This window comes from Sitophilus oryzae, unplaced genomic scaffold, assembly GCF_002938485.1.
Source record: "Sitophilus oryzae breed Bouriz unplaced genomic scaffold, Soryzae_2.0 scaffold_1059_pilon_pilon, whole genome shotgun sequence".
Lineage (NCBI taxonomy): Eukaryota > Metazoa > Arthropoda > Insecta > Coleoptera > Curculionidae > Sitophilus > Sitophilus oryzae.
Genome location: NW_022145681.1, coordinates 5,333,128 through 5,348,706, shown reverse-complemented (window position 1 = coordinate 5,348,706; position 15,579 = coordinate 5,333,128). Strand labels below are relative to the sequence as shown.

Genomic DNA, 15,579 nt, shown 5'->3' with positions numbered 1-15,579 from the left:
CTGGGTTAAACGTAGTCTCCACTAAAAACACGGAGAGGCGCTTTGACCCAAAATTTTACTATTAAGTTTTATATCTATCTTAATAGTAGATTATTTTCTTTTATCTGTGATTATGACATTGTATAAAACAACTTTGATTTTGATAAAGTGGCAAATAAATTTTTCAGAGTAGAGAAATGGGGGACTGGTATCATAGAATATACTGCCCGAAATAATAAAAATATGTTTTAAATCGTATTCAAGTTTATTGGAACCAGCTGTACGTTCAAAATTTAAAATTACCTGTTTTGTGTGTTCGCTTGAAAAATTGTACCTACTCTTTAGAAATAAATAAAAAAGTTACTACGTTCTTTATCTACTACGTGTTACTAAATTCGGGAACATCATCTGTCATCTGTCACAATCGTGTCACAAATTATTCTGTTACTTAAATAAATGTTAATTTTAGATATAATATGTTTTATACAATATAAATAACGTCTAGTTCTAAATACCCTGTTTAACTATGTATACAATATACTTTGCATTTGCAGAATTAGAGCTCAATACCAATCAGAATTAACGACTACAAAAAAATATAAAATTCATCTAGATCTAGCACTGGACGTCCTTCTTGCTGAGATGAATAGATTTTTAGTAGTCTGTCCTCCCGATTTAGAAAAAGATCCTAAAATCCAAAGAAAAAGAGCCAGCCAAACAAGCGAAATAGCCAATCATGATGAGGATCTGATACCAAATCAAATTTGGTACTGTAAATTTCAAGTCGACGCAGTTACTAATTGGGGTTTCGGGTAACAATTATTACTATTATTATTACAGTCTAAAAGTTAGTTTTAATATATAATAACAGACAAAAAGTTCCAAACGGGATTTTGCCCATGCAGATTCAGTTGATTCATTAAAAATATGACTCTTTACAATATATCATAGATAAAGGAAACAAGTTTAGATTTTGGAGAGAACTGTTTTGGAGCACATACGTTGTAGCGCGCTATAGCGGTTGCTAAGACAAACCGCTAACAAGAAAAGAAATAAATTTTCTCTTGTCAAAATCAGAATCTTCAAAAATTTATAAAACCTTTCAAAATTTAAACTGCCCTCATTGAAAAAATACCGAAAAGTGTTTAAAGCGTCTATTTTCAAAGTAATTATCGCTACCTTGTTAGTTTAATTTAAATTTTATTTACTCAAACCCGAGATAATTGTGAAAAAATGGCATTCAAACCTTAAAAAGCTGTGTGAACTGTAAAAACCATCGTGGATTGTGGCATAACGTCGGTTTCCAATGTTTCATAGGTTTGTCATACATGTCATATATAAAATAAAGTTTCTTATATATGCAACACACTGAATTTTATTTAAAAAGTTAAAAGAAAATAATAAATTTGAATAAACAAAATTGGCGACACAATTCCGAAAAAAGTCGAACCGCTCCGAAATTATCACAAGCTTTGGAGAGCGACCGTTGTATAAGAGTAGCGCCAAATAGTATTTACATTGTTCTTATGGGCACTTTTTAATCTAAACCTATTTCTTTTATCTATGCAATATATTATGTTAAGCATTTGCAGCAGTGACAAGAGAAAATTATTTCTGTTTTTGTTTGCGGTTGTTCTTAAAAAACAATTATATGTTTTGACGGGCATTCCAATCTATTTCCTTTATCTATGATGTCAAGATTCTAATTCTTTTACCAGTTATCTTTTGACAAGATGTTTTTCTTGACTTAGGGGAAGCCGGGCGAATTCCGCGCACATAAGCAAAATAGCTCCTAGATTGATGTTAATTTTTTTATGAGGTAATTTTTTGTATGAGGAGTATTGATACAATATACAAACTATTGCAACATTGAAAATTAAACATTTTTGTTTTGTTGTACCTATTAACACAAGAAAAATAAAAATGTGTGACTGCGCGGTATTACTCGGGCTTTTGGGTAATACCGCGCATGGTCTGGGGGAAGAACCCAGTAGTGAGAACAAACGTAAAGATACATTATTGTATATTAACATAAAAAAACATTCTAACGCAGATATTTATATAAAAAATAAACTGTTACCTAGCAACAGTAGTCACAAAGGTAGATTTTTCCACTACAATCAGCATGGGCCCACTTTGAGCAGGAATTACAGCGATACCAGACCTCGTTGTCCCTTCCAAATTCTCCGCAAATTAAACAGATGTCATCTTCAGGGTTTGGGAAAGGATCAACTTCGTCTAAGTCATCATCAACACAAAGCTCGCTTTCAGAATAACTCTCAGGTTCAGTATCATCATCAAACTTAATATTGTGTAAAATCGCTTATTTCTGGGGCTTACTCAACCGGGTCTCACAATGCAAATTCACCTCAAATATCCATTTAGTTGATCATTGGCAAGCACTCTCTCATTGTACATGAAAATAACAAAACAAACATTTACTGATCTGGATAAAATTGATAATTAAATAGTGACTCACCCGGGGGTACTCCGCCCTCTAAACCACTGACATCACTGACATTCTATTCAATATATCACATTTCATACCTTCCATCTAATTCAAATATTATTCGGATCTATTGGTTAATAATCTTCAACAACTAGCTAGTGTCACCTGAAATAGTATAGGGGCTTCCCCGGACGCAATTCTGCCGCTAAACAGATTCGCATCCCAATCGAATAAGCTAATTGGGGTACCTCACTAGTCTCTCTACCCCAACGCCGCATCGTGTCAATCGAGAAGACAAGGGAGACCTCAAACTCTCAAGACCAACCTCGAAGGCAAGACGTCACAAGAGGTTTTCTTCTGGTCAAACGACCCGTTGCCTTACAGTCCTTGCAACGTTTATAGTTAAAAGACTCTCAACCCCCAAATATCAGCTCTATGACAAAACACAACACAACAGCCTGCCGGTTAGACTACTACTGCCCTGCCGCAGGGCACGCAGGCAAGCTAAGCCTCCTCTTACATCACAATTTTACCGGATCGCAAATATTTACATTACTTGCCAATGAATCATACTATTTTCTCTAATCGACTTTCAAATAGAGTGTTTTAGCATTACTAGATAAATAAATAGAGAGTTTCCGAAGGAATGCATATTGTTTATTAGAATAGTGAATAAATAAAAGCATTATTATGACGAACTTATTTTCCAAGTTTTACAATTGCGACTGTGCTTTGGCTTCTTGTTGTTTTTTTTTACTTTCTAAAGTTGTTGAGAGTTTTCTTTTTTTCAATACAATATTTGCTTCTCTTTTCTGCCTTTTGTCTCTTCTCTTTTCCTTCATATTTACATTACTTGCTTCTTTTTTTTTTTCTTTTTTCTCTCTTCTTTCTTCTTCCATAGTTTCCAATTCTGATTTAAGTGGAGTAGCTGTTAAAATCTTTGAATGTTGTTTAGGGCGCGATTTCACTGACATTGGTTTAGATTTGACGGTTGGAAAAAACGGTTGGCGCAGCGCGTTATTATTTGTTATTGTTTTTCGCGGTTATTTAAACGCGGTATTTCCCTGGGAGCCGTTTATTAACATAAAAATGTATTTTTGGAAAAATACTTACATTTTATTGGTAATCGCTTGCGATAACACGTATAGGTGCACTGGTAAGTGGAGATAAAATCAAGCTGCTGTTAATAATCACTGGAACTACTAATTATCAACCGATTAAATTGCCGAAAAGATAAATGAAAACCCCATCTAGCACTAAAATGTTCATTATTGGTTAAAGACTGCCGGCAATTATTCCAAACTTTTGGAGCAAACTTCATATGGCTTATGCAACACTTCCAGCCTCACACCTGTCTATTACTAGTTGCAATTTTTTCTACAGCGGCGTGCGCGGGATTCCCCCGGTTTCTCCTAATATGGCAATATCCACCAGGCTTTTTATTCAAAGCTACCAGGTTTACCTGTATATTATGCTGGTAAATATACTGGAGCGCTATTCTGTACACACGGTATCGACAATCGTCATGTATGGTCAAGTTGATAGAGGCAAGATCCAAAACGATGATTGTATTAAGCGAACTTTAAAGTCTAATACCTAATTTATTTACTCATTAGTTACCTTAAAATATAATATGGTCTACCTATATTTTTCCATGTTTCGTTTTGTTTTCTTTACGGCACAGCTCTCCATCATCTACTTAATAAAAGATTTCAGATTATGGGAAACAATTAAAAATTATGCTCCTTTGGCAAAAGAAGACTTGCAACAAGGCGATAGATGGGTTAACAGTCAAATTGATAGATTGAATACCAGACTAGAAATAAGGCTAAATGTGGTGAAAATGCGATTTATGAAAAGCAAATATTACGTTTACGATGAACGCCTGGATGAACTAAATTTACATAAATTTAGATTTGAAGAACACAGACAAGTAAAAAATATTAAACAATAATGTTAATAATAAAAATGTCTCAATGTTCATTGTCTGCGCAAAAATACCGCATTCAATCCCGAGGCGCGAGGCGGTTCATTTATTAAGGGTGAATCTTAAATAAGTGTAGATATTTTTAGGGGTGGTATATTTCGACCCCAGAAACACGTCTATAAAAAAAATTTTTGCAATTTTTTTTTTTGAAGTGAAACTTACTTCTTTACGCGCGATGGGAGTAAAAATTTAAGGCCGCGACACACGAGCTAGCTTTACGCGAAGCGTCACAAAAAAATGGCACCGATCTTTTTTAACCTCATCTTTTCACTATATTTTGACGACGCCCTTTTTTAGCCTTATCTTTTCATGATATTTTGACGACGTTTCGTGCACTACGAAACTCCATCGTCAATGAATCAAATAAAAAAATCGTCCGATTTAAATGAAATTTGGTATGTCGATAGATTGGACCAAGACCAACTTGACCCTGTACGACACGTGTCACTGTGACAGTTAGTTTTGACGTACGAAACGTCGAAATTGATGTCGTCCGATCGCGACCAAATTTGGTGGGTAAGCTATGTGAGCGACGGTGCACACGGTCCCACCCTGCAAAGTTGGATACGACGTTTCGTTTACATTTCCATCAGGGTGTGACTAGCGATTTGATATTGAAAAAAAATGTGGGTCGATTTCAGCATAATTGGGACGGGCTACAGGACGCCATCCACGTTTCGAACCGATGTCTCTAAATGGACGAAATCGTCAGGATTTTTCTTAATTATGTCTTCAGATGGACAGACAGACAGACGAAAGTAAGAAGAAGTTTCACTTCAAATATGCGCACATAGTGCACACATTTTTTTTAAATTTTTAGTTAAAAAACATAAAATTTTTATAATATGGCAACATAGGTAGTAGATTAAATTTACAAAAAGAAACCCCAGAAAATATACAGCGGGTCTCAAAATATGAGCGAAAAATCATTTTTTTTTTTATTTTAAATGTAAAATATCTGGGTTATTTTCGATTTATTTGAAAAAAAGGTAAAGAGAAAATATGTTTCTTTTATCGAAATAAAAATATTTCAGCCCTGAAAATATTTGCACTTATTTAAGACCCACCCTGTATAAATATAAGTACAGGGTGTGCCAGGCGCCACCTACATGTGTTTTAACTGTTTTGAAGAGTAATAACTTTTCGTTCGTACCTGTATAAAACTACTGAGAAGAAAAATATACGTTTCCGTGATTTTTTACGTAAAAAATGTCTCTTGGTAAAAATCGCTACGAGCAACCGTTCTCAAGCTACTACCTTTCAAGATATTTTAAATGGAAATAGGCAATACATGTCATTATTGACAAAAAATAAACATGTTGAGTAGATAGTTATTTGACTGAAATGATAAATTTGGAAACTTTTTATTTTTTTTTTAATTGATCATAAATTTTTCTTCGAAAAAATGATGATAAAACAGTGTCTGTTGACTTTTGACACAAAATTATTTCAAATTTATGATTTCAGTTTAATAACTATTTAGTCGACATGTTTAATTTATGTCAATGTTGACATGTATTGATAATTGAGACTCCAAATATCTCGAGAACCATTACTCATAGCGATTTTTACGAAGAGACCTTTTTTACGTAAAAAACGTCATAAATGTATATTTTTTTACTCAGTAGTTTTATACAGGTACGGGCAAAAAGTTATTACTCTTCAACCCAGTTAAAAAAAATATGTAGGTGGCGCCCTCTAGAAGTAGGAGTCATATTGAGTCAAAATCAAATTTTTCATGTCAAAAAACTCCCAGACACAAATTTTCATCCAAATATTGACGTTACTTCAGAAATTATTTGGAAAAAATCGAAATAAAAATGAAATTTCTACACCCTGTATCTCCAAAACTAAGCATTTTAGGACATACATTTTTATGAACCTTTATACTTATTTCTATCTGCAGAATATGCTGCCGAAGTTTCGGGAATACATTTCGGACCACCCTGTATATTTATCCGTTGCCTATCTGAGGGACAAAATTTTACGACCTACATCGACAATGCTTTGAAATAAACTAAATCAAGCGATCAAGCGAATCGCTCGCCGCTTGCTACTTGCCATTCATCACTGCGCACGCAACTTATTGCTTGGCGCTTGGCGTTAACGAGTACTTACAACAAGTGACGGGTGAACAACCGTATTTTTAAATAGGAGTGATATTTCGCTCGAGCGATCACTCGGTTATTGCAATCGGCTGAAACTCGAGTACTCGATTATTGAAATTAATCGGATTTTCCCATCACTACTAACTAGTACCTTTACCTCTGGAGAATATTTAGCGAGGAAAACTTGGAAATATCTAGGAAACGTTTGTATACTGGCCTGGTGATATCAAGAGAAAAAAGTCAGTGACGCACATGTTTCTTTTTTAGAAAAATAGTCCAGCGATAACCTATATGCACGTCCCTAGTAAATCTGTCGACATATTTTTAGCATTAAAATATGCGGTAGGTACCGTATGATCGAGAAAAAACGGCGTCAACGATGGCTATGAAATGAAGATCGCTGTCATTTTATGTGTAAATTTATATGGGAAATGTCATCGATCGTCATTTCCCAGCCAACTGGACGCCGTTTTTTTTTTCGATCATACGGTACTTAGGTATAGTAACTTTTACCCTGAAAATTTCATTCGAATCGCCAAAAGCACCTTGAATAAAAAGGAATCTCCCTACGAGAGATGGTGCATGTTTTTTGAAACACCCTGTCTAAATAGATATTTATTGTTAAATAAATAAAAAAATATATGTTCTTCGGATTTCAATATATGACGCTTATATAAAACCTAAATCTAATAACAGTCGTATTTTTCACTTAATTTCAGTTCTGAAATATTTCAGTGAATGTTTTGCAGCTTAAATTGTATTTATAAAAGAACTATGTGTTTTATAAACTCTCTCAAATCTAGAATATCAATTCTCCTTTCTGTTTATGACATCTCATCTCACTCAAAAAAAATTATTTTTGGCGACTTGACGATAATCCATATCCAAGCAGCATTTTTAGTGTTGAATAATTATAGTATTTTAATAAATGAAAATGATAGAATAGTACCTAATGAGGATGAAATGCTTAATGTAATAGAATGATGATATCTTTTTTGAATGTGGTAGACAATGATTCAGTATTGAAAATAAAAGGATTTCGGACTTCCGTTGTCTTTATTTTTATTTTAGGTGTTGTCCATGTTCGTGTCTATTTGAAGTATAAAATTTTATTTTATTTCAGTTAATCTAGAATTATAACAGAGCTATTATAGCAAAAGCAATATGTTTATTGTTATTTGAAAACTACTAATTTTACAGGCAATTGAAAGACAAATTTTTCATTTAAAAGAATCGAATTCCGAATACGAAGAACAATGTAACGAAATATTCCAAACCTACAATCAAGAAATACAGAAGTTGGAAAGCAGATGTCTCAAAGTTCAGAGTTCTTCAATGATAAATGCTTATTTTAGAGTTCTAAAATCCAAAGAAGAGGAATGTTCAAAGGATATAGAAGAAACATTTTCAAAATATATAACAGCATGTACAGATTTTCTCGAAAAAGTTAAAGCAAGCAATATACTCTTCATTAATAGCATGAAGTAAGGTTACTACTACCGTATGATCGAAAACAAACGGCTTCCAGTTGGCTGGGAAATAACGATCGATGACATTTACCATATAAATTTACATACAGGGTGGCCCATCGAAAACGTTTCGCAATGCATAACGGCCAGAGTATTTTTTTTTTCAGAAAATTCAAAAACATGTCAATTTTGTTTGTGAGGGGGACTTTTGCCCCAAAAATGATTGCAAAATCTTCAACCCTCTAAGGGGGGGTGACATCCCCCAACTTTTTCAAATGGGAAGGGGGGTCAAGTGGCGCCACAATGAAAAGAGCTTTCTATTCTCTATATTTCCCCGCTTTATTTTTGAAAATCGGTCGAGTCATTGAGAAAATAAGAAGGATTGAAATTTGAAAAGTTTATTTAAACATTTATCAGAGTAAATGATAAGGATAAATTCCTTCGACCAATTTGCTGTTTTTTCTTATTATTTCTAGATGTTTACGAATTTTTTCACTTGCCACAAGGTTGGACGATCAGGTGCGGTAGTTGCTAGATAGCTATTCTGTGACTGGTGCGTTGAAGTTCTTCTCAATATTGTTAAACTTTTTAACAATTATGGTGTACTCACTTGCAGAAAAAGTGAAAATTATCGAACTTTATTTTAAAAATAATGAATGTATGGGGTTGGGCATATATTCAATGAACGCTATTCTGTCAAACACCTTTATGGCAAAATTGTTCGCGAGTTAAGGTACATTCAGGCTGAGAGCGTCGAGCGTCGCGTCGCGTTTGCGTCACGTCCGCGTGTCGAAATGGAATCAATTCACTTAACTTAAACCGTTCAGGCAGACAGCGTCGCGTTTGGCGTTGCGCTGGCGTCCGCTGAGCGTCGGGGTTGGAGTTCAATGGGGCGGACGCGACGCGACGCTCGACGCTCTCAGCCTGAATGTACCTTTAGTAGCAAAATTTCGCGAAACTGGTTCCGTTATGATTAAAAAGAGGCAGAGGGAAAATCCTGTAGTAAATAAAGCTATGGAGGTATTCGTATTGGGCCAAGTTGCCATGGATAGTACGCTGAGTACAAGAAAATTAGCCAATGAGACCGGCGCGCGTGAATCGTACAAGTGTCCAAAGGATACCACCCGTACAAAATTCAGTTGGTACAAGAACTCAACGAAGACGATTTTGATCGTCGCTTGCAATTTTGTGAAACTATGAGTGAACGAGTGGCGAATGATAATCATTTCCTGTTTAATGTGTGTTTTTCAGATGAGTGTACTTTCTTTTTGAACGGTGTAGTTAATCGGCACAACTGTCGGTACTAGGCTGAGGACAACCCCAGAGTTTTTCACGAGGTGCACACACAAAACCCTCAAAAATTGAAGGTGTGGGCTGGTATTTTTGGAAATTCTATTGTGGATCAGTTTAACGATATTGAGAAGAACTTCAACGCACAAGTCACAGAACAGCTATCTAACAACTACCGCACCTGATCGTTTAATTTTGTGACAAGTGAAAAAATGCGTAAACATCTGGAAATAATAAGAAAAAACAGCAAATTGGTCGAAGAAATTTATCCTTATCATTTACTCTGATAAATGTTTAAATAAACTTTTCAATCCTTCATATTTTCTCAATGACTCGACCGATTTTCAAAAACGACGCGGGGAAATATAGAGAATAGAAAGCTCTTTTCATTACGGTGCCACTTGACCCCCCTTCCCATTTGAAAAAAAGTTGGGGAATGACACTCCCGCTTAGAGGGTTAAAGATTTTGCAATCATTTTTGGGGCAAAAGTTGTCCCCCTCACAAACAAAATTGACGTGTTTTTGGATTTTTTGAAAAAAAAATACCCTGGCCGTTATGCCTTGCGGAACGTTTTCGATCGGCCATCCTGTATAAACTGACAGCGATTTTCATTTAATAGCCATCGCTGACGCCGTTTTTTTTTCGATCATACGGTATAATAAAAAATATCGCTGTGATTAGTATTTAGATTCCAAACGGATGACTTGCCACCTTGTAGAATAATGGCTAATATTTTGTTCGCTTTCACATTAGATTATTTTCTGAAGACGGAAATTATTCCGTACAAGAAGTCAAAGATTATATAAAACATTTGAGCAAGCTAGAGGGTCAAGTTGAAAAGGCAGTAACATCAGCTGAAAAAGATACTGAAGTGCAGAAATTAAAAATAGTGGACAGTGTCAAAGTCAGACACGATGAAGTATCACACACGTAAATATTATTTATTTTTTAATTCAACATTATTTCAGCGTTATTGCTAGAATACCAAATACATAAAAAAGGCTGTAACGCCTCTAGACAATTATTATGATTAATATTACAGCTCCATTATGATCTGTAATGACCCCCAGTATTTTAATAACAAACAAGTCACAACAAGTCCATGGTACAAAGAAAACAAGGTATGATCGATAGCGGCTCCAATTTCGTTAAGTTTGCGCATACCACCTGTGACGTCATACGCCATACAAAAAAATATCCATGTTGTTCTATTGCCACTAATAAAAAAAGACCAAAAGTAGAGAAGAATTAGGACATAACCCCAAAAGTTGACGTAGTGACGTAGTGACCAACCTGCGCAATATCATACCTTGTATTCTTTGTATCATGCAACAAGTCCCTAGCAATACCATGACAGCATAACACCATCTGGTATCCAGTACGAGCCTTAGTATAGGATAACGCCCATCGTGTGATATACAGGGTGTCCCAATATTCCGTAGACATAGAACTACTACGCATTTTTGGTCTCAAAATAAGTTCATTGCAGACAAGTTATCTCTTTATAAAAGTGCTTCGTTTGTCCGTTAGAGGGAATCAAACTTTAAGAAATAGATAAAGATTTGAAGTGAAAGGTCTTTACGCGTGTTGGGAGTAAAAATTCAAGACCGTTATCTCGTGATAATCTACCCCGATGAAAAATAAGCTTGTGGCAACACTGGGTAACGATCTGTGTCATACGCGGCTAAGAAAATCACTATAATAAACTTGAACCTGTACCAACCTTGATTTCATGCATATTTTCATCGATAGGTTTGTAGCTTCTGAATAACGGTCTAGGTAAAGCATCTAGGTAGCTCATTTGCCAGCTCAGAATTAGAATTTAGAGTTAGTAACTCGCATTTTCATTGGAGGACACTGTCATATTTATTTCAAACCAATAATCAACGAGAATATTCGTATAATTTAATAAAATTACTGTAAATCACTATAAATAATGAATTATTTGTAATTTCTGTATTATTAATCCGGTAAATGATGGAGATAAACAATTGTAATTGATTAAAATTTTATTTTAGAATTTAACAACATTCTGAGAATTCGAATAATGACAAGACAAGTGACATCTGTCTAAAAAAGGCAGCGATTTAGAGTAACAACTTGGTTATGTAAAATTTAGAGTGACAATTTTGATTATGCAAAAGAAATACATATTCTATGACTTTACGGGTTGCCTAACGATTAACATTAATTTAAAGATAAATCCCCAACATGAATAATGAACAAAACATTTAAACAAAAACAGACCACAGAGTACACAAAATAAATTGTATAGAGGTAAATTGTATCAAATAAAATTATTTTGATTCCAGAAATACCTAGTACTTCTATATCCACGGAATAATAGAACACCCTGGTTACCCTGTATATCCCTAAGACCAAAATCTTTCAGGATATTTCTTGTCGCTATTCAGGCAATTTTTTTATTCTAACGCTTATGATGCATAAACATCTACAGACATTATAATCTGCTTACAGCCTCAAAATAGTCAAAGAGGAGTACATTCACAAGGAGTATGTTGAGAAGAAAATAAGAGATCTAGAACGTGACGTTTTCAGCAAAGTTATATCTTGTCAAAACGATATTAAAGTAGTCCAAACGTCCTTTAAAGAACTGGACTCGACTGCAAAGAATTTTTGTGGAGAATACGAATATTATAATGATTATTGCGAAGTTTATGACGGAATTTTAGCAAAAGTGGAAACTTTAGGGAAATATTTTATCCATCCTACTCCCATAATTTTATATTCAGGTAATAATTACAATGCACATGAAATCTTCCAAAAATGACACTATTACCATATGATCGAAAAAAAACCGGCGTCCAGTTGGCTTGGAAATGACAATCGATATCGACAAAAATCAATCGATTATATGGGGAATGCCCCATATCACTTTCCGAATAAAATGACAGCGATCTTCAATTCATGGCCATTTTTTCCGATCGTATGGTATAGACACTTCTTTTAAATTAGCATTAATACTGTATGATCGATAAAAAATGCGTGATGATACCTTAGGATCTAACCTTATAAATGACCAATCAATATATAATACCATAACACAATATATAATTATAACGTATAATATAGCATTAATCCTCATTTACAAAGTAACTATAATTACTATATTGCAGTTACTTTTTAGATCATACGTTCTTCTGTATTGATTGTATGCGTAGTTCAACGGAAATATACTAACCTGGTGCGTCTCAAAAGTAGTTCACCTCTATAACTCTTTTTGTATGTTTTCATATAAAAAAAAAGATTTGGTATGTTAGTACATGACATAAATTAGGATTGATTGACGTATTCAATTATTGTTTTCGGGCACTTCCTGTATCACCGGAAGAAATGGCTACAACTTTTGATTGTTAAACGGCACCCTTCGTATTTTTACTTTATTCGATAGACAATGACACTCTGATATGTCAACTTTTGACATTCTTGCTTAAAAAATCGTATTTTAGATTTCAATCTAGAGTGCCATAGTTGTGTCATTAATGTTTAATCAAGGAACCTTGCAAAATATATTTGATCGTCTAAAGTTTATCGTATCTTATCCTGGCCGGTTAAAAGTAGATTCTCAGTAACCTTCCGTTTCCCTTCCGTTTACATAAAATATTATATCATGTAAATGAATAGGACAATGCACACTATCCGTTCCGTTTCCCTTCCGTTCCATATCCTTTCCTTCTATACGTTTTTTTGGCAGACGGACTGAAGCATATCGGAAACAGCGTTGTCAAGTTCTTACATTTGTACCAGCTCTGTTAACATTTTGCTGATATTTGTTTATTCTTTCACCTCTTAATTAAATCTATTACCTTTTTAAAAAGATATAAATTTTTGAAATAAAACTTTCGTAATGATATAAATTGTACAATAAAAAGTATGGAACTGATACGGAATGGAAGCTTTTACATATAGCGTCAATAAAATAAAAAATACGGAACGGATATAGAATGAATATGGAATGGAAACGGAAAGTATAGTGAGAATCAACCTTAAAAGATACCCAAATCGTATTTGATGTCTCAATTACTTTTAATGGAACGAGGGTGGCTCATTAGCATATTTGGAAAAAGATTTTCTTTTACCAATAATGGTATAACAAATCAACTGGGTCCACACACTTCGCATTTCGAGTCAATTGTCGTTACATTTATGGCCATGGCACTCTAAATAAAAATTTAAAATACTATTTTTTTTAATTAATAAAATATTTTTAATATATTATATTTAGACAAAACTTCGGCTGATCATTCAGATTCAAAATTCAATAGCCTTTCAAACGATGGTAAAGTATCGGCGTACACTGAAAAACTGTTCAATTTTCCCGCAGATTCTCAAGATTCAAATTATATATCTGATTTAAATCAGTTGCTGGAGGTTTATTGGAAAAATATTACTGACTACTCAAAGGTAAGCTACAAAAATAATAAAGAAAAAGTAAAGTGTTTTAAGTTAACGTTTCTTTTTTGCTAATAAAGCGAATCTGGACGAGGCCTACTTTATTTACGCCGACTCCGAACCACGGTCCTCGACCATATCATTGTCAATAGTCTACAGACTGGACGAGTGTCCGAATCGACTCTTTCTCATGAGATATCATGAAATCCCATTCGGCCTCGAACCGGCGTGAATGAGAAGTGTATGTCAATAGATTTTACAACCTAACCCCCCCCCCTAACCGGTGCCCAAATAATAGACAATATTTCTAGGCCTAAAAGTCAACCACATCTTTTAAGCTGCCAGAGATAATCTAGACTTTACCTACTTCGATCATTAGTCTTAACATTAACCCTTAAGAAATTGACCGTAATAACTTACGCATGGGAAATGCCGTGCATACTTCTCTAACTTGTCTTAAGAATTAAAACTAAAAGAATTTCGGGCTTCCATTGTCTTTATTTATTTTGCGTACACAACGTAACCAAAGTCAGATATCAAATGTCAATCCTAAAACTACTTCAAGAAACCAAGCTACACTACTTCAGAAACCAAGCATTCACCCGTAGATTAGTTCGGTGCAGTCAAGCAGGAGGTTGTCCACTAAGTATACCGTGCTGGCAACTGTTACTTTTGGGCCGGCATTTACATGTTACATGTGTGGAAGTAAATCGCATAGGGATCTTATTAAGTCGGAGTGAGAGAAATGCGACAGACCGACGCGACGCGCGACGGTGTGCTGTTGCGGCGTTGCCGATACGCCTTTCCCTATCAAGTAAAGTAAAATCACGATCGCAAACCTTATTATTAAAAGACATTTTTTTCAAGAGATAACTAGATAAAATCATTAGACATGTTTCTGAGCATCTGAAATGGAATTATAAGGATATCGTTAAGGTGTCAAATTTTTTTAACGAGAAAACGTCAGTAATCGCGATAATTTAAAAACTCAACATTTTAACACATAACAGGCCATAACTCAAGAACCACTTTAGATATTAAAACTTTTTTTTATTTTCAAGATCGGATATTTTACAATATGTTTACATAAGAAAAATTCGATAAGGTTGTTTTTTCCATTCAAAAATTGTAAACAATCCATCCATTTACTTTTAGAGCATAGCAATTTTCAGCAATCGTGTAATTTTTTTATTGATAAAGATTTTCACATACTGTCTATAAAGAAAATACAGCAGAAATATTAACAGTTCTTGAAAAAACTACAATCTATTATTTCTAATAGATTTGGAGATATAGGGAAAATTACAACGATTCGTTAATAAATAAACAAATTAAGTATCACAGAACGTAATTAAATCGTGAAGCTGAACGCATGACGTACACCTTTCCCTAGAACTTTAAGTACTGACAGAGGTATTGATTGGGTCGACCGGTCAACTGCGACAAATCTGCTATATCCCCTTCCACGTCTCTTAGCGATTTGCACAGTTTCTCGGTTTATTTCATACGTTTGGCAACGTGTTTACTGTCCTCTCTTTGTTCAGTACATTATAAATGCATTGTACTCTTCTTACATTACGGAAATCTCGACCCAAGACTAACCTTTGTCAGCCCTTAGTATACCTACACTGGAGCGTTTAATGAGTAATTGTTGAAATTTCCATACTTGATATGGACTCGATATGGATATTTACTCCCAACGCGCGTAAAACAGTTTCACTTCAATAAAAGAATCAAGCAACACTTAATGTTGAAGAGAAGTCTTCTTCTTCCAACACTCTATTAGGCAAATTACCTGTTCATTCTTCCCAGCACGCCTACAGTTTGAATCGATGGTAAGGTTATCGCTCCAACTTTTTCTTGGCCTTCCCGTGCTTCTTCTT

At 34.5% G+C, this 15,579-nt stretch overlaps 1 protein-coding gene across 1 annotated transcript in view; it reads left to right on the top strand.

Moving 5' to 3' along the window:
* Positions 1 to 15,579, top strand: part of LOC115877010 — a 50,864-nt gene that overhangs the window by 18,015 nt on the left and 17,270 nt on the right. Inside the window, exons 9-14 of the mRNA XM_030893072.1 lie at positions 534 to 791; positions 4,145 to 4,361; positions 7,724 to 8,007; positions 10,037 to 10,213; positions 11,762 to 12,036; positions 13,530 to 13,708. Of these exons, the coding sequence (XP_030748932.1) occupies positions 534 to 791; positions 4,145 to 4,361; positions 7,724 to 8,007; positions 10,037 to 10,213; positions 11,762 to 12,036; positions 13,530 to 13,708 (1,390 nt within the window). The remainder of the gene's footprint in view (positions 1 to 533; positions 792 to 4,144; positions 4,362 to 7,723; positions 8,008 to 10,036; positions 10,214 to 11,761; positions 12,037 to 13,529; positions 13,709 to 15,579) is intronic.